The following is a 19,067-nucleotide window of genomic DNA, read 5'->3' as shown; positions in this document are numbered from 1 at the left end:
GATCAAGAGTCAAACTCTGATTAACCAACCAAGCCACCCATTTCAGGTGTCCCCCATTTCAGAACAGCCAGGCCCATTCTTCCCTGAAATGTACACAGCTCCCCATACTTCTGACCCCTCCCCCACCTTCAACCAAAGTACTGCCAAGCGTCAGCTGCATGCAGCCCAATGCCCTATTAATAAGTCTGTCAGAAGGAGGTCTTTGCCCTTCATGTTGTCTGCCTTCTTCCCCACCTTCACTTAAAGTTCTTTCCTCCTTCAGATCACATGAAGTTGTAGTTAGACACCAGGGGCCCTACCCATATCTGAAAAGAGGGCTGGGGTAGTAGGTACCCTGTGAGAGCAGAAGGGACTAACTGCATTGGCAGGGCCACAGGGAACACCAAGGGAGGGAGCTGCCCCACCTCTGCCTAGTAACTTGAACCTCCCTGCCTGCTGATCCCCAGAGTATAAATAATCCCCTGATGAACTGGCAGTAACCCTTGGGGGTTAGCGCCAAGATTCCCACCCCAAAGCCTGAGGAAAGAGGGAGGCAGGCAGAGTAGACAGAAGGGCTTTTATTTACAGGAAAGGGGAGAGATGAGGATTTAGGTATTCAGGGCTCCCAGCTCTAGTTGGTAAAGGGAAAAGGTAGTGTTATCTCTTTTTTTGCTGGCGGCCTATAACAGGAAAGAGGAAACACAAGTCTTTGTTTTATCTCTTTGCTTCCTGCAAGGGTACTCATCTTCCCCTTTCCAGTTCCTTGGCCAGACTCATAAAGAGGTAATGCCTTAGGCTAGCAAGCATACCCACCCCACATGGCAAGTAAAAACGCCATGCCCACAAACAGGTATGTCTGGCTTCTTTTCCACCTTTCTGCAGGTATAATTTGGGGCAGGAGACTTTTCTATCTACTTTTTCACAGGATTTAAACTTCTCATGTGAATATTGCTTTGGCAGCCCACAGGCCATTAGTCACTAAGCTTTCAGATTCACTACCTATTTGCCCTTTCCGCCACACAACAAGTTTGTATTTACTCACGTAGTTCATTGTTCCGGGTCATGGCCTGGGCTGCCCGAGCTCGTGGCCCCTGCTGTGTAAAGTGGTAGCCAAAGCGGACAATGGAGGGACACTGTTCGAGAACGGTGGCCATCTCCATCTCCACTGCATCGCCAGGCCACTGGCGCTGGGGGAAGGAGAGATGAGACCTGTCAGCCATGCTCTCTGCCTGGTTCATTGTCCCACACCACCAACCCTTTGGGAGGTCAAAGAAGCTTGTTTCATCAGAGTGGGTGATGAGAAGTGCTGACTTGGCTCCCTTCATAGAGACAATGAAGAGGAGAATTCAGACAAAATTAGATGAGATCCTGACCCAAGGGCTGCTCCAGAAAAGAGATTCAGTGAATATTACCTGAATGCAAAGATCAGAGGAAGGTAATGCTGACCTGGTTGTCTACACGCAGCTCAGTGAGTGTGGCATTTTCCCGAACTGCCTTCAGCACAGCCATGAGCCCTGTGCTGCTAATGAAGTTGGATTCAATGTTCAGGCTCTGGAGGCTACGATTCTCACGCAACATGTCAGCCACCGCCTGGGTAGTAGGGACTTGGGTTAGGATTAGGGGATAGTTTCACAGATGACTGAGGAGAGAAAGAACAGGAGCAAGAGGGAAACACAGCTCTTTGAGAAGAGTCCTTGAGGAGCTGTAGGTGGGGCTCAGGGAGATGGAAGGGAGCACAGGTAGTAGGGGAAGCGGGGAGGGTAGGCATGCAGTGAAGTTGGTGGGGCGGTAGAGAGGGCCATGGCTCTCTGAGAAGGTGATCAGAAGATTTCAGAGTGATGAGCCATAGGACTGGGCGTAGGCTACCCTAAGAGAACATGATGGGAAAAGCATCCCCAGCACAAACCCTTATGACAGCCCTGGCAGGGGTGCATGGTAAAGTATGGAGAGAGGGCTAGGGATTTCAAGTTGCCTTACATTGGCAATGGGGTCCCCACTCCTTGTGGCCACAAGACTGAAGCTCCGGACGTAGGTATTTTTCTTCATGGCCTCACATAACTCAGTTAGCATGGGTATTGGGATGTCCTGACAGAGGGGAAGAGGAAATGGCAGGCTAAGGGACTCACATATCTGGGACTCACATAGTTAAATGGGCATTTAGTATTTGGATGATGGGTGTAGGGGGTGTCAGATACCTGTATGTTATTGAGGTTAACTTCCTCCAGCTCCTTGTCATTGTTTCGAACACTCTTCAGGATCTCCTCAATGTTTGTAGGATTTGGGGGCTCGTCTGGCACTGGCTTATACTTGTCAGGCTGTACCACACCTGGTGGGTGAGGGCCAGAAGGAAACCCCAGCCTGTCCCCCCACAGTCTCCTCCTCATAGGTTCTCTTATTATTCATGCACCACATCCTCTCCGTGATCACCCTGTTTTACCCTTTGCTACCTTCCCGCAGACCTTGGGACTGGCTGCCAAAAGTCCTGGGTGCTGTGCCCCCAGACACACTCACTGCTAATGCCTTCTGTGTTGCAGATTTCTCCACTGCAGATGGCATCATAGTATTGCTTGTTGCTCATCAGTGTGTACATGCCCAGAATTGCTGGAGAGAGCAAGTAGAGGGGGACAGGGAATGAGAAGGGGTTTGTTCCCAGTATCCCTTCCTCATTCTAAATCTGTTGAAGTTTTTTTTTTTTTTAAGATTTTATTTATTTATTCATGAGAGATGCACAGAGAAAGAGAGAGGGAAGCAGAGACACAGGCAGAGGAAGAAGCAGGCTCTATGCAGGGAGCCCGATGCGAGACTCGATCCCGGGTCTCCAGGATCACACCCCAGGCTGAAGGCAACGCTAAACTGCTGAGCCACTGAGGCTGCCCCTGTTGCAGTTTTAAAGCCTGACCTCTCCCACTCTTCCAAAGAGGTTCCCGCTCTCCCTAGGTCCCAGAGTTCCCTTCCATGAGCTGCTCAAGGTGTGATTTGTAAAAAACTTTAAGACCAGGCTAAGGGAGGGTTCCTAAGGAACCCCTAGAGGGGAAAGGAAGGAAAGACCACACGTTCCAAAAAAAGGGGTGAGGGAGTCTGTCCCACTTCCTCCTGTTTTCAGCCAGGCTAGTGACACTCTTACCTGCTTTATGATCCCTGTAAAATTGCCTTTGAGATGTGAACTTACTAAATTAAAGAATGAATGAACTAATACATTAAAAAAAAAAAACAAAAAACACGACCTTGAGGCTTTCTTTAACATCCATGTCCTGTCCAAGGCTTTCCTCATGAGTCCCATGCCCTGGGTAGGACCCCCCCGCCCCTGGTGTCGTCACCCTCCTCAACTTTCCACAGCTGCCCACCTGCTATATCACACATTTCAGCATCTGTGGCGTTGGCCAGTGCCTCTTCCAGTTCAGGCTCCAGAGTGATCTGCTCCTGTACAGGAATTTCTCTCTTGGGCTGAATATAGGGCTTCCCTGATGGGGAGATGAGGGATGGTTCAGGTAGAGGGCATTCCTCCTAAGATCCCTGTATCCAGCTTCCTTTCTTTCTCCGGGAGGTGGGGTCTGGGTCCTAGGGGCCACTGTAAAGCTTGAGTCCTCTACCAGATCAGGACTCCTGAGTCCCCTGATCTCTTCTAAAAGTTGGAGAAGTGAAAGATGGCATGTAGGTTTCAGGGTGGCAGAGTCCCTGGGCAGCTAGGAGCTGGAAGGCGAGAGGGAGGCTGGAGGGGGGAGTACAGTTGAGAGACAACCATTTGGGTTTTGGTAGGCATGGTCGTGAGGGTCTCCATACCCTTTTTCTCCCCTGTGAAGGGCACCAAGTCGTCCCGCTCTTTGACCTCGAGTGCCTGCTGCTCCAGGTACTGCAAAAGGGCATCCCGGTCCAGCGGCCCTGTCGGACTCTTCTTTGTCTGGTCACGTTGCCTTAGTCCAGCTGGCAGGAGCATGTTCTGAGGGATAAGTTTTGGGGAGCAAGTTGGACCTCTGATCTGGGGCACCTTCCAGGGCTCCCTAAAACATCTGCAGACCCCTTTTCCTTGGCCATCTTGAGACTCCAAGCCCTGTAGGCAGCCCTGATCTCAGCCACCCAGGGCCCCTCACCCTTCTCAAATGCCTGGAGACTGCTCCCAGCTCCCTACCTCGGGGTCCATCTCCTGTAGCTCGCAGTCCAGCTGCTCTAGCTCCTCAGGGCTCAAGGTCCTTAGGATCTCATCTTCATCTATGTCTCTGTATTTCTCCAGTTCCTTCTGATATGATGACATGATGGACCCCACCCCCTCCCCACTGTGTGGCACTCACGGAGCCTGGGGGACATGGGGAAAGTGACTGGATAATGGAAATGTGCACACAGACACAGCAGGACACAGACCGGCCAGGGGGCAGAACAGTGAACTAGATGCCTTGGCAGTTAGAAATCTAGTCAGGCATGGGAATATGGGGGAAGGTTAGGTTGCTTAGTTAGAACCAGAGCTTCCTTCTTCCTGCTTCCCCAGCTTCAACCACTGGTTGGGGATCCCAGACATCCAAGCTGGATTTGCCTGCCCATTGTATTACAGAGAAATCCTGGCAGTACCCTCCCCTCTGACCTCGGCGGTCGGTGCCTCTTGCCCAAGCACAGCTGCCAGGGCCCCTGCCAACAGCTGGCCCCATGCCCAGTTCCTATTGAAAGGAAGGGGGGCATACAGAGAGCTTCAGGGAAATTCCTCCTCTCTTCCCCATAATCGTCTTTTTCCTATACTGGCTTAAGGAAGCAAGGGGAGTGGGGAGAAAAGAGGCAGTTTTCTTACCCTATCCTCATTTCCTCTTTTATTGTGGGAGAATCAAGATTTCACTTTCTATGTTTGCTAAAACTAAAGCCCAAGGGAAAGCAAAGGCTCAGAGGAGCTGGGGGACTTCCAGGTTGGGGGAAGGGTGGTACGCTCTCAGAAGGGACTGAGCTCCCATAATTTGTCCCTGGCTTTGGGTGGGAAGGTGACACCGGACCAATGGGTAGGAAATGCCTTCTCCACATGCAATAAAGTTTCTCTAAATACAGCAGGAAGATTAAACTTGTACAATCTTTTACATTATAGAAAATACACACAATCTACACATACACACCATGCCAAATATGAAAGATCCACAAAGTGTGTGAGATACTTGCACTGACAATGTAAACTACGGTTAGGGGATAGGACGGACAGTGGCAGAAACATACGCCAAGAACAGAAACACGCTTCATATCATTCCCAGTAGGAGCCACCCCTCACCTCCCATCTCCCACCGAGCTCTGATCCATAAGCCCCCTGCCTTCCCCACCTACCAGTCCTGGTGGCCACTTCCCTTCTCACCTCCCCTTCTGTCGGTTTGTCAGTGCTACTGGAGCACTGTCTCAGCAGCAGGAGGAGCCCAGTGCCGGGGACGAGGGTGGGGGAACAGTGAGCTCAGCATTTTATTATTTTAGCTCTGGCCAGGTGGGGGGTAGTGGGAGATCACATATACACAGCCCCCATACCCTGCCCAGCCCTGAGAGCCTCTAGTGGCCAGTAACAGCCATGGCACTTCCTTCCCTTCGTGCATATGAGCCCAAGTCCTACAAACTGTTCTAGGAGAACCACACAGTTCCTACTTACTTGGTGCCTTGCTATATTCAAAGCAGGGAATATAAGGTGATATGAAGGTAAGTATAAGAATTTTGTTTGGGTGTCTAAAGGTGTTTATAATCCAGCTGGAGGAACAAATACTTAGAATTTAAAAACGGAAGCTCACAATAAACACTATTAAACAAAATAAAAACCCATATATACTCAGACATTCACAAACTGCACCCAACTCTAGATCAGACACCAGACAAAGGAGATCTTTCTCTTTTATTAGATTAAAAAACACAAAACCAGTAGGAACTGGGGGGAAAGAAATAGAAAAGGGCTGGGCAAAGCTCAGAGCTGACAAAGGGGAGAAGCAGGGAGAGAAGGGGAAACATGAAGAGCCCCAAGTCAGGGCAGGAAAGAGGTTTCTAAGGATTAAACATCTCCTTATTTGATGACAATTTTCTGGCGCAAGGCTCGGGGCCCAGAACCAGGGAGGGGCTCGGGAGGTGGTGGGCCAGGGCCCAGGGCCGAGGCAGTGGGCGGCAGTCCGTGGGCAGTGATGTACTTCTTGTAGGCCTCACGGATGATCTTGAAGGCTCGAGCAGTGGCGTAGGGGATGTCTGTGACAGGGTCCCGGTACAGGGCTGGGCGATGGGTCACGGGGCAGACCTCCCGAACAGGGACCTTTGGGGGCCGGCCTTGGGGAAACCATTCCTCAAATGTTGCATCATCACTAAAAGTGATGAAAGTACGCGAGCAGCGAGGTGGAGGGACAACGGGTCCAGTGCCGGCATGGGGAGTCAGTGCAGAAGCTGTGGGAGTAGGATCCAGCCTAAGGGGAGAGAGAGAAAAACACAAACACTCTGAGGAGAGAAAACAATAGATAAACATCAGGCAAGGAAAGAGAGGAAGGAGGTAGAGTGATGACAATGTTCTGAGAGAATCTAAGTGACAGGGAAAAGCAAGCTGGGCTGGGTGGAAAAGCTGGAGAGAGAAGAAGGCTAAAAGAAACAAGGAGCTGAAGGAAGAGGACTCTGAAGGATGGCTGTGGGACAAGAGCTAAGGAGGGCAGGGAGAAGGCTCTCTCCCCCTCTTCCCTACGACATACTCACCCTTCCACATCCACATTCTCTTCTTTAGGGCCTGGCTCCCCAACAAGTGGCACTGTCACCGAATGATAGGTGATTATGGGCCCAGGGCACTTCCTCTTCTTGTGCACCTGCTTCTTTTTGTCAGCCTCAAGCCTCTCGTATGTCTCTTCAGGGTCAAAGGAAGGTATGAAGGGATGGTGAGTCCCCTTTGTGCCCACACCCACTTCTGTCCCCCAGTCTCTCAATTATCTTCCTAGCTGGCTAGTCCCTGCCTAAGTCATTCATGTAGATCCTCTGAGGCCTCCTAGCACCTTCTACTTCTGATGTTTTCTGCTTGCCCCCCTGACATCCTGACCACTTGGTTCCTCATACACTCAGAATAGTACAGCTTTAGAGCTGGAAGGGACCCTTGGATGAGAAGCCCACTGTTTCCCTGCATATTCCTCTATAGCTACCTTGTCCACTTGCTCCAGCCAGAGCAGCACACTGGGACTTCAGGCATTTCTAGTCATAACAGAGTTCCTTCCTATTTTAAGCTGAAATATGTTGCCTGATTACACTGTTTAACCTTTTGGGGCTGTAAAGGATGTGGATCTAATCTGTCTTCCACATGATGGTCCTTTACATAGTTGAAATTAATGTCCATGTCTCTCTAGGCTGATCACGATACCCATCTCATCAAACTATTCCTCATACATGATTTTGAGACACTCTTTTTGCTAACCACAGTGGCTTAGGATACTCTTCTGCTACTGTATTTTTCAGTCTATGGCAGAAGTTGCAAGCTGGCAGTCCATTTAAATATTCTACGTAATCTGTTTTGCACTGTATTGTTTTTTTTTTTCAAGGTTTATTTATTTGGAGTGGGGGTGGGAAGAGAATCCCCAAGTAGATTTCCTGCTGAGTCTGGAGCCTGACATGGAGCTTGATCCCAAGACCCTGAGATCATGACCTGAGCTGAAATCAATAGTTGGATTTTTTAATTAAAAAAAAAAAAATTTATTTATTTGAGAGGGTGAGTGAGAGAGCATGAGCACGGGGGAGGGGCAGAGGGAGAATCAGACTTCCCACTGAGCAGGGAGCCCAATGCGGGACTTGATCCCAGAACTCTGGATCATGACCTGAGCCAAAGGCAGATGCTTAACTGACTGAGCCACCCAGGTGCCCCTCTGTATTGTATTTTAAATTTTTTTTTTTAAATTTTATTTATTTATGATAGGCACACAGTGAGAGAGAGAAGCAGAGACATAGGCAGAGGGAGAAGCAGGCTCCATGCACCAGGAGCCCGACGTGGGATTCGATCCCGGGTCTCCAGGATCGCGCCCCGGGCCAAAGGCAGGTGCCAAACCGCTGCGCCACCCAGGGATCCCTGTATTGTATTTTAAAGAAAATTTTAGGGCAGCCTGGGTGGCTCAGCGGTTTAGTGCCGCCTTCGGCCCAGGGCCTGATCCTCGGGACCTGGGATTGAGTCCTACGTTAGGCTTCCTGCATGGAGCCTGCTTCTCCCTCTGCCTGTGTCTCTGCTTCTCTCTCTATGTGTTTCTCATGAATAAATAAATAAAATCTTAAAAAAAATTTTTTTTTGGAAAATTTTAATTAGTTACTGACATTTGAAAATGATGAACTTCATTCATTCATTTTTCAGTAGGCTCCACATCCAGTGTGGAGCCCAATGTGGGGCTTAAACTCACAATCCTGAGATCAAAATCTGAGCTGAGGGATGCCTAGGTGGCTCAGCAGTTGAGTGTCTGCCTTCGGCCCACAGCATGATCCTAGAGTTCTGGGATCGAGTCCTACATTGTGCTCCCTGCATGGAACCTGCTTCTCTCTCTGTGTCTCTCGTGAATAAATAAATAAAATCTTAAAAAAAAAAAAAAAAAAAGATCTGAGCCAAGATCAAGAGTCGGGTGCTTGTAACTGATAGAACCACCCAGGTGCCCCAAGGAAATTACACTTAAATACAGAGATTTCTGGTTCCTCTTTGAGAGACACAGAGAGGCAGAGACATAAGCAGAGGGAGAAGCAGGCTCCCTGCGGGGAGCCTGATGTGGAACTCCAACCCAGGACCCCAGGATCATGCCTTGAGCCAAAGGCACTAAGCCACTAAGCCAGCCAGTTGCCCTCCTCTTAAAATTATAAGAAAATCTGGCAACACTGCTGCATCTTTATTGTCATGCAGCAATAATGAGCTAAGCAGAATAACTGCCTCTCCTGAATGCTTCTCACAGTCCCTTGGCTGGACCTGTGACACTGCTGTCTGGCAGTTCACAGTTGGTATACACATCTCCTCCTCAAGGGCACTGATTATGACTCATATTACCTACATATTATCAGGGCCAAGCAGTGTTCTGCATGTTGCAGGCACTCAACGAGTATTTGTTTGTTTGTTTGTTTAAGATTTTATTTATTTATTCATGAGAGACACAGAGAGAGAAAAAGCGAGGCAGAGGCACAGGCAGAGGGAGGAGCAGGCTCCATGCAGGGAGCCTGACATGGGACTGGATCCCAGGTCTCCAGGATCAGGACCCGGGTTGAAGGCGGTGCTAAACTGCTGAGCCACCCCGGCTGCCCACAACAAGTATTTGTTAATACTCAATAGGTCAAAATATTCCTGTTCCTTTTCTCTGAATGAACCCAAAATTTCTATTTCTTAAATATGGGTACAGGGGATCCCTGGGTGGCTCAGCGGTTTAGAGCCTGCCTTCAGTCCAGAGTGTGATCCTAGAGTCCCGGGATCGAGTCCCGTTTCGGGCTTCCTGCATGGAACCTGTGTCTCTGCCTCTCTCTCTCTCTCTCTCTCTCTCTCTCGGCTCTTATGAATAAATGAATAAAATCTTAAAAAAAAAAATGTGGGTATAATCCTCTAGATAAAGTTGGACCAGGAAACTCCACTGATGATTTAGCCTTTCTTGTATTTGGAATTCTGATAGGTAATATTACTTTCTTTCCCTTCAGCCAACCTTCCAATCCTTCTCCTTTCGAATACTTTCCTGTGTCTTCTAGAAGTCCTGCTCCATAATCAGCCAACTCATCTTTGTCCTCAAGTTCCTCAACTTAGCATTCCTTCCACAACTTGTCTTCCTGGAAGCCTATCAGCCCCTCAGGCCACCACTCTCCCTGTAGCCCTCTGGTGGAGGCTGTTCATCCTGCCACATCCCATGCAGGGCATGCCTGTATTCTGTTGAGCCCACACTGCAACTTTAGATCACTGCTCCTCTACCCATCTGCAAACTCACTTCCCTTTTGTGACTTATGCCACCAGGCTAGATCATCTCTCCTTCCAGCCATGTACCATGCTCACTCCCCTCACTCACTGAAGACTTTGGCAGCGCTTTACATTCTTCCTCTCCACCCAACTCCTATCCTCCTGTGTCACCCTGATGACCTCAAAGTGCACATGGGTAACCCCTTCAACATCCCATCCTCAATTTCTTTACAAATCTCATCGCTTAACAATCTTCCTGTCCGTGACACTCGAGTTATTCCATTCTACCACAGCTACAGCCTATACTTCGTTATTGCCTAGAACTGGTCCAGCTCTAAAATACTAAAATCACATATCCCAGGCTCTGGCCACAACATCCTATCCTTTGGATCTGTTTGCTCCACTACTCTAGATACCTCTGTTCTCTTCCTTGATGCCTCCCGCACATGGATCTCTCTACATTCTACCTAGCAGCCCCTTCTAGTCTTCATGTTTCTTTTAAAATCAAGGTTAGGTTCCTCAATCTTGTTTTTTTTTAAGATTTTTATTCATTTATTCATGAAAGACACACACAGAGAGAGAGAGAGGAGAGAGAGAGAGGAGAGAGAGAGAGAGACAGAGAAAGGGGCAGAGACACAGGCAGAGGGAGAAGCAGGCTCCACGCAGGGAGCCTGACGTGGGTCTCGATCCTGGGATCGAGACGTGGGCCAAAGGCAGGCGCTAAACTGCTGAGCCACCCAGGGATCCCCTCAGTCTATCATTTCAATCACTCTTATCAGTCGAAACTCCCTGGCCCAGACCTGGATTGCTAAGTGCTCCTGGTGAAATATTACACAATGTGGTACTGGAACCACCATGAACACATGTTCCCAAAATTCAAGACTCCCCCAACATCAGCATATAATTATATCTCAGGTATTTCAAAGACCCTTCACTCTCCTCAAGCTGTCAACTCTATGCCTAACACCTGACAGGTGATAGTGTCTAGAAGAAATCAGATGAGAATCACTCCAATGTCCTGCTGTGGGTTTGGAAACCTCCAAGTATAAACCATCCTTCCTTCCTCCCTCCCTCCCTCTTAACTTAAGCCAATTCCTCCATCTGTGCTCTAGCTACCCCCTCAATTCCACCTCTCACTTCTCCAAAAACCTACACTATTAACTCTTTCTTTTTTCCCTATTATTAAACTTTTAGATGCTTCTCACCAAAGATATAGTTCCTCCAATCTTTGAATGAAACAAATAAGGGAAAATATGTTTATCCCAAATGCCACAGCTCTTATTCCTTCTTCCATCCTTACAGCCAAACTTTTCAAGCTGCTTCAAAATGGTGTGGTCCCCCAAAGTGTTCCTTAAGGTCATCTCTGACTTATCACCAAGACAAATGGACACTTCTCAGTTCTCCACCTGAGTGGCATCTCTGCAGCATTCAGAAGAGACTCATTTTTTAAAAGATATTATCTATTCTTGAGAGACACACAGAGAAAGGCAGAGACATAGGCAGAGGGAGAAACAGGTTCCCTACCGGGATCCCTACTTGATCTCAAGATCATGACCTGAGCCAAAGGTAGACGCTCAATCACTGAGCCACGCAGGTGCCCCAGAAGACTCTTTTAAACATTCTCTTTGCTTGGCATTCTTTTTTAAAATATTTTATTTATTTATTCATGAGAGACACAGAGACAGAGAGAGGCAGAGACACAGGCAGAGGGAGAAGCAGGCTCCATGCAGGGAGCCCGACGTGGGACTCAATCCTGGGTCTCCAGGATCACGCCCTGGGCTGAAGGTGGTGCTAAACCGCTGAGCCACCGGGGCTGCCCTTTGCTTGGCATTCTTAAGACAATATTCTTAGAGTTCTCCAACTCTCTGGCCACTGCTAAGCTCCTCTTATATGAGCCCATTACATTCTATATCTAGTCTGGAGATGTTCTTCAGCTTCTGTCTTTTCTTCCCCATGCTTTCTCCCTTGGTGATCTAACCTACCAGTGCTATCTATACTCTACAGACTTTTTCACGTTTCTGTTTCAAGCCCAGATCTTTTGTTAAAGTCCAGGTGTCTACACTGAACTGAACTCAGCACTGCATGGACTGCTCCCAGACTCCTCAAATTCATTATGTTCGTGAACTTCTGCAAGGTCTCCTATGTCAGTTACTGATGTAAAAAGCCTAGAAGTTACCTTATAGTGGCCCAAACCAACCAATGTAGTGAAAGGATGTGATATCAAAGTCACCTCACTGTTTGTGATGGTTCTCAGTCACTTCTGTTTTGAGGGATAACTACTGTTCGAAAGTATTGAATTACCATCATACAAAGATTAAATACTGATTTTAAAGTCAATATAATGGGGCGCCTGGGTGGCTCAGAAGATTAAACATACACCTTTGGCTCAGGTCATGATCTCAGGGTCCTGATATCAAGCCCCATATCGGGTTCTTTAACGAGTGAGAAGTCTGCTTCTCCCTCTCCCTCTGTGCTCTCTCTCAAATAAACAAATGATTTTTTTTTAAAAAGATTTTATTTATTTATTCATGAGAGACACAGAGAGAGAGAGGCAGAGACACAGGCAGAGGGAATAACAGGCTCCATGCTGGGAGCCCGATGTGGGACTCGATCCCGGGACCCCAGGATCACGCCCTGGGCTGAAGGTGGCACTAAACCGCTGAGCCACTTGGGTGTCCCAAACAAATGAAATCTTAAAAAAAAAAAAAAAAAAAAAAAAAAAAAAAAAAAAGTTTTGTTGTGTTTAATGAAATAATTGTGAAAATATATCCTGAAGATGCCAGAACTGAAGTAAATCTTTTCTTCATCATTGTGTTCTTTTGGACTTATCTAAATTTGAGAAATATAAAAGTGGAATGGGTTGGGTCCCAGATACTCTGTGTAAATAATCTTCCATTCCACATTGGGGCTATACACATTCAACTATACATGTTTGCTCACCTAAGAGCAAGATTCAGAGAAAGATTCGGGGGTGGTGGGGAGAGAAAGAAAAAGAGAACAAATTAAATACTATAGGTGATTGTGTTATTTTGCCTGATGAAAGTATGCCCACATTGAGCATTCGATGGGAGGTGTGTAACCTGCTGTTCCCGCATGTACCACTCATGATTTAAGACTCTCAACTCTCAACACCTTATAAAGAAATGTGTGTTTTGGGGTGCCTGGGTCGCTCAGTTGGTTGTGTCCAACTCTTGATTTTAGCTCAGGTCTTGATCTCAGGGTCCTGAGATTCTCCTGCTCTCTTTGCCCCTCCCCTCCATTCTCTCTTAAAAAAGAAATGTGTGTCTTGTATAGCATATTATAATACAAGATCATGTATTCAGCATGTAAAGTGAAGAGACTTTAAAGAATTTTGACTTGGGACTCCCAAGTGGCTCAGCAGATAAGTGTCTGCCTTTGGCTCAGGATCATTCCTGGAGTCCTGCGATCGAGTCCCACATCAGGCTCCCTGAGGGGAGCCTGCTTCTCCCTCTGCCTATGTCTCTGCCTCTCTCTCTGTGTGTCTCTCATGAATAAATGAAAATCTTAAAAAAAAAAAAAAAAGAATTTTGACTTGAAAATAGCCCATCTTATGAACTAATTCTGGTGAATTCCTCATTTTTACAATTAGCATAAAGTAGGCATTATTGTCTGTTTGTAAACCAGGACAACGAGACACAAGTAGGTTAATTGCCAGCAGTCTTACAGCAAATGAAAAGCAGAACTAGGATCTGAACTCAGTTCTATGCAATTCTTATTTTACCCCCATACACTTTCTCTTCTATCTAACTTGTACTTCAGAGCCCTCCTCACTGCCTCTTTCCTTGCTACTAAGCCCTCACTCTCTACGTCTCCTTGACTCCCTTGTTCCGGATCTCCCTCTCCATAGCTGCTCAGGTTCTCCAGTCTCCACTTTTGTCATGCTCCTCAGCTCTCTGCCCACTGTTCTTAAAACCACAGACTGACCCAGTGAACGTAAGTTGAGCTCTTCTGTGATCTTGGCCTCTCTGAGCAGCTCTTCCTGGGTCAGAGGCCGCTCACAATGGGGCCCCTTTCGCCGCCGTGACTGGCCTTGCCTCTCTTGTACCCGAAGGAATGTCTGTCGTGTATGCTCAGCTGTAGACTGACGCATGGACTTCCGGCCTCGGAAAGAAGTCAGAGAGGAAAAAAAATCTTTAAATTCATGTCCACCTCCTTTAATTTATAGTTAAAAAATTTAAAACTTATTTGGAAATCATTTCAAACTTACAAAAATGTTGCAAGAAGAGTCCACATACTACCCATGTATTCTTTACCCAGATCACCTCCTGTTTACCTTTCACCTCATTTGCATTGCATGTGTTTTCCTGAATGATCTGAGGCTTAATTTGCACACATCCTAGCTCCTGACCCTAAATGCTTCAGTTTATATTTCCAAAGTGTATATTTTACTTATATAACTGTAGTAAACAACTTTAGTAAACGTAACACTGATAGAATGCTTTATTGTTCTATTCCAATTTTGTCAATTGACCAAAACATCTCTACTCACTGTCAGAGCCATCGTCCTGTAGTTCTAGTGGCAGCAGTGCCTTCTCTTCTCGGGCCTTCTGAGAGCTACCAGCTGGAGTGCTGACCTTTCGAGGCCTCAAGCTCTTGAGAGGCTCCTGGGGACAGATTGGAATCAGATACCAGGGAACAGAATTGATAAGGAGAAAGATGAGGATCTTAAGAAGAGAACACTAGCACTGTAGGAAACTGGACTGGTTGCAGGGAAGAGAGGAGTACTGGGACCTAATGAAGGGCAGAACAGAAATTATGGGAAATTATGGAAGTCCAATAATACCAGGATACCCCCAGTACCTTATATGCTTTGGTGACTACTCGGCGCTTCCTTCTTGGCTCTTCTGCTTCTCCATCACTGGATGGTTCATCCCCTTCATCAATGTCAAAGTCAGAGTCCACCTCATCCTCTGTGTCTGACTGGTCCCCTTGATACTCATCATCTCCCGATTCCTGAGGACACAGGAAAAGGAGGTTCTCACTGTCACTGGAGTCATCAGTGCCCCTCCAGGAACAGAATCTTTTTTCTTTCTTTTTTTTTTTTTTTAATTTTATTTTATTTATTTATGATAGGCACACAGTAAGAGAGAGAGAGAGGCAGAGACATAGGCAGAGGGAGAAGCAGGCTCCATGCACCGGGAGCCTGACATGGGATTCGATCCCGAGTCTCCAGGATCGCGCCCTGGGCCAAAGACAGGCGCCAAACCGCTGCGCCACCCAGGGATCCCTTTTTTTTTTTTTTTAATTTAATTTTATTTATTTATGATAGGCACACAGTAAGAGAGAGAGAGAGGCAGAGACATAGGCAGAGGGAGAAGCATCTTTTTTCTTTCTTGATGTAAGATCTGTTCCACAATCCTTCCCAGCCCAGCCCTTCAGTTTCCTCAGGCAAGAAGCCCTCCTAGCTGATGGACTTTGGCACCAGCACCACACCTTCCAGCATTGATCCACTGCCCGTAGCACAGTCTTAAGTGCTGGGATACAAAAGGATATCGTTTGATCTCTACCTCAGGGGTCTCACAGTCTGGCAGAGGACAAGACATAATTGTAAAAGGAAGTCTGAATACAAGGCAACTATAAAGTATCAAATGGTACTAAATGATACTAAAATGTTGTAGGAGTGGCTCAGTCAGTTAAGTGGTCAACTCTTGATTTTGACTCAGATCATGATGTCAGGGTCCTGAGATTGAGTTCTGTATTGAGCTCCGCACTTAGCAGAGAGTCTGCTTGAGGATTCTCCCTCCCTGTCTGCCCCCATCCCCGCCCCTGTCCTGCTCGCTCAAATAACACATAAATAAATAAATTTAAAAATGTTATAAGAGCTTGGAGGAAGGCATATTTCCTATAGACCAGTGGTCTGGGAGGGTCTAAACTTTAACTTTATTCCTTCAGAGCAGGGGTTGGCAAACTTTTTCTGTAAAGGTCCAGAACAGAACAGGTAATGTGCTGAATTTGGCCAGTAGGTCAGGGTTTGCTGAACTCTGCTTAGAATCTAAAGAACAAAGAGGACTTGAGTTGTGGTTTAAAATATGGTAGTGTTTAGACGGCCAAGAGGGCAGAGGTATCATGGGTAGATGGAATAGCAAGAACAAAGGTGCAGACGCAGGAATGTGTATACCTTGTTTACGAATAAAAATTTAGACCTCAGTAAAGCAGAAGGCTTGTCTTGGGCAAGAAATCTTCCTAGTCGACTGCCTTTGACTCCAGCACTGTCTTCTTCCAACATTAACTGACTGCCCTCCAAAGCTAGAAGACTTGAAAAGGTTGCCTTCAGTCAACAGAGAAACTCATGTATCAGGCTAATAAACTCGTGACTTTTAATTTGCAGGCCAATGATTCTCAATTCTCTCCCTCTCCTTATTTGTCCCATTATTGATAATCTTTGTTGAGGTAAACTTACTGAGACATAGGTCTCATTCCTCAGGTGTGTCGCAACAGAAAAATAACTGAGTTCTTGTAATATGTATAATGGAGAGCCAATAAAGATTTAGGGAGGAAGGAAAACTATATACTAGGGCTGTTTCAGAAAGCTCTGGAAGTTGTTAGCTGAGTGGAGTAGACAACGTGGAGTACACCCTAGAATTGAGGGGTTACAGGTTAGGACTAGAATGGCAGCCACATTGGAAAGTAAAGGGAAAAACACACTTAAGGGCGAGGGAGTCAAAAACTGGGCAGGGTGGCACCTCAAACATGTGTCTCTCTCTTCAGTCAGGGATGTAGACCAACAGGCTAATCCTGGTACACATGCTGCCAAAGCAAGCAAACAGCACAGACAGCTGACATGCCAAGCTAGCCAGAGTTCAAACTTGCACCGATGGCCATCATTTCCTCCCAACTGATGCTTGTGAAAGACTGCCTGGGAACACATTAATCCCCTCAGCTCTAACCAGGTATTAAGTCATCGCACCAGAGAGTAGTCATTCAACTGCACATTAGCTTAGTGTCCATCCAATCAAGATGCTTTCACTAAGTTAGGGATTTACTACCATACCTTTGGCTTTTATCAAGGGTCATTAATAGGCATGACTAGATAAGTGAATGTTTCTACATCATCTAGTGAACCCATTACCTTATAATTTTATGTATAAGTGTACTTCTTCCTAGGACTTAATGCTGAATAAATTTTTCTCTCTTAAAGAATGTATATGCTTCTTTCTTACTGAAAAAAGAAATTCAGGGCTTGGCTGCCAGGAAGCTCACAGCTAAATTTATTATTTATTTATTTATTTATTTATTTATTTATTTATTAAAATATTTTATTTATTCATGAGAGAGAGAGAGAGAGAGAGAGAGAGGCAGAGACACAGGCAGAGGGAGAAACAGGCTCCATACAAGGATCCTGATGTGGGACTCGATCCCGGGACTTTGGGGTCACGCCCTGAGCCAAAGGCAGATGCTTAACCACTGAACCACCCAGGCGCCCCGCTAAATTTAATATAAATTGCTATTACTATTTTAGCAGAGGTTTCTGGTACAATTACTTCTGATCTGTCTCTATTTTTACAGTTCCTACTTTTTGTTTATATTGTAAGCCTCCTTTAATCCTTTTTGGAAGCATGAAGTGTACATATTAAATAACGACTCGTAAAATGACAGGAATAGGAAAATGGCCTTTGGGGGAGGGATGAGAACATTCTATTTTAAACTACAGTTGGTCAACTGTGTAAGTAATGACTCCCAATCAAGTCCTGTGGATTCAAGTCCTATGGATTCAGTGTCCTTAATTTGTCTTGAAACTATTGCCCATGTTTCTCTACTCCGACTGCCTCCTTCAAACCATTCTCCTCATTACAGAGTGAGCTTTCTAAAATATAAATCTGATCATGGTACTTTGATGAATCTTCTCAGTCGTCTAGATAAAGAGCAAAACCCCTCAACATGGTTCATAAGGCCCAACATGATTTGGCCTATGTCCACTCCCTCCAGCCTTATCAATTTTATTCTCCTTCAAGGTTTGGAGAAAGGAGAGTAGGCATGCATGTACCACACAGACTCAGTAACTTTACATATTCTGCATCCACCCCCCCCCACACACACACACCATTTCTCCTTATCCTGCTCCCAGCCCTGCTGCTGTTCACTGAGTCAAGGCCTACTTTTCATACTGTAGTAAGCTTAAACATCATGTCCTCCAGGGAGGCCAATCCTAACCAGTAACTCTGGCTCCCACATATTACCACAGCACCCTAGCTTACCATTTTTTTTTTCCTCCTTATCACACAGTATTTCAGCTGTTAATCCAGCTGGTTCCCCCCGCTGGGGTCTGGAATACGAGTAACAAAGTGGTGTTTTCAATACTTTATGCTTCCCTAGAACTTACCACAGTGGTTGGCTTGCCCTAGCTCTTCAACAGATATTTTAAGAATGGACAGATTCTTTTTTTTTTTTTTTAAGAATGGACAGATTCAATCAGCACCAGTGCCCGTCCAATCCAGAGAATGGACCAGGCACTGGACGTATACTGTTGGACAAAACAGACCATCTCTAACCTGACAGAGCTTACAATCTAATAGAAAAGTATAAACAAGTAGGCAAACCAAATCTAATTACAATTCGAAATATATTATATGAAGGAAATAAATGGACCACTTCTTAGAGCAGTTAAGGAAGGATTAACTAAGGAGACATTTACGTTGAGATTTGAAAGGTGAAAAAAGTAGGCTGAGCTCCTCTATTTTGTGAAGAGATCCTTTTTTACCTTCAGGTGGATAACCGAGCAGTAGGCCAGAGTCCATACTGCGTGACTACGAGGAGCTCGAGTACGTTAGACGTCAGAAGTGAAACATGCAACCAGAGAAGTATACGGTTGGTTTCTTCCATGGTTTGGGGCGTCTCGGAGAGCCCCTCATCCCTGAGCCCTCCAACCCCATCCAGGACTCTCCCACCCGCTCTCGAATATCACTCCCAGGGCTGATTCTATCCATTCCCCGCCCCCTTCTTTGTCCGACGTTTCTCCGTTCAGGACTCCTAGTAGCTTCCTCCCCTCCCTCTTCCTGGGCCCGACTCTTGCCTCTGTGAAACCCCCGTAAGTCGTCTGGTAGAACTCATCTTCCTCCTCGGCTTCCAGGAGCCCAGAAAGCCGGTTCCCCGCGGTCTTCCGGGGGGCCCGGCCACCGGCCAAACTCATACTGCCTACCGAGACTGCGCCGCTACCAGCGGCCCCTCACCCAGCGCGGTATCGGCGCTCGACACAACTACCTGCGGCGGCGGGCGG

At 46.7% G+C, this 19,067-nt stretch overlaps 2 protein-coding genes across 5 annotated transcripts; both read right to left on the bottom strand.

Moving 5' to 3' along the window:
- Nucleotides 1-539: 539 nt before the first annotated feature.
- On the bottom strand, nucleotides 540-5,467 carry TMOD4 (tropomodulin 4). 4 transcript variants are annotated; one of them, XM_072766588.1, is made up of 10 exons: nucleotides 5,297-5,467; nucleotides 4,106-4,270; nucleotides 3,760-3,916; nucleotides 3,324-3,440; nucleotides 2,491-2,580; nucleotides 2,175-2,305; nucleotides 1,957-2,064; nucleotides 1,426-1,569; nucleotides 1,022-1,166; nucleotides 540-659 (listed from the first exon to the last, which is right to left on the bottom strand). In XM_072766588.1, the coding sequence occupies exons 2-10, from the start codon at nucleotides 4,226-4,228 to the stop codon at nucleotides 637-639; spliced, it is 1,038 nt and encodes a 345-aa protein (XP_072622689.1). In that variant the 5' UTR covers nucleotides 4,229-4,270; nucleotides 5,297-5,467; the 3' UTR covers nucleotides 540-636. The 4 variants fall into 4 exon arrangements, with proteins under 4 accessions (XP_072622689.1, XP_025838806.1, XP_072622688.1 ...); XM_025983021.2 differs by having other exon boundaries at nucleotides 5,269-5,462; XM_072766587.1 differs by having other exon boundaries at nucleotides 1,022-1,298; nucleotides 5,297-5,427.
- Nucleotides 5,468-5,796: 329 nt separating this feature from the next.
- VPS72 (vacuolar protein sorting 72 homolog) lies at nucleotides 5,797-19,056 on the bottom strand. The gene is made up of 6 exons (XM_025983020.2): nucleotides 18,864-19,056; nucleotides 14,654-14,806; nucleotides 14,343-14,457; nucleotides 13,778-13,954; nucleotides 6,649-6,793; nucleotides 5,797-6,368 (listed from the first exon to the last, which is right to left on the bottom strand). The coding sequence occupies exons 1-6, from the start codon at nucleotides 18,978-18,980 to the stop codon at nucleotides 5,981-5,983; spliced, it is 1,095 nt and encodes a 364-aa protein (XP_025838805.1). The 5' UTR covers nucleotides 18,981-19,056; the 3' UTR covers nucleotides 5,797-5,980.
- Between the last annotated feature and the right edge of the window lie 11 nt (nucleotides 19,057-19,067).

This window comes from Vulpes vulpes, chromosome 8, assembly GCF_048418805.1.
Source record: "Vulpes vulpes isolate BD-2025 chromosome 8, VulVul3, whole genome shotgun sequence".
Taxonomy (NCBI): domain Eukaryota; kingdom Metazoa; phylum Chordata; class Mammalia; order Carnivora; family Canidae; genus Vulpes; species Vulpes vulpes.
This window is presented reverse-complemented; position numbering and strand designations above follow the sequence as displayed.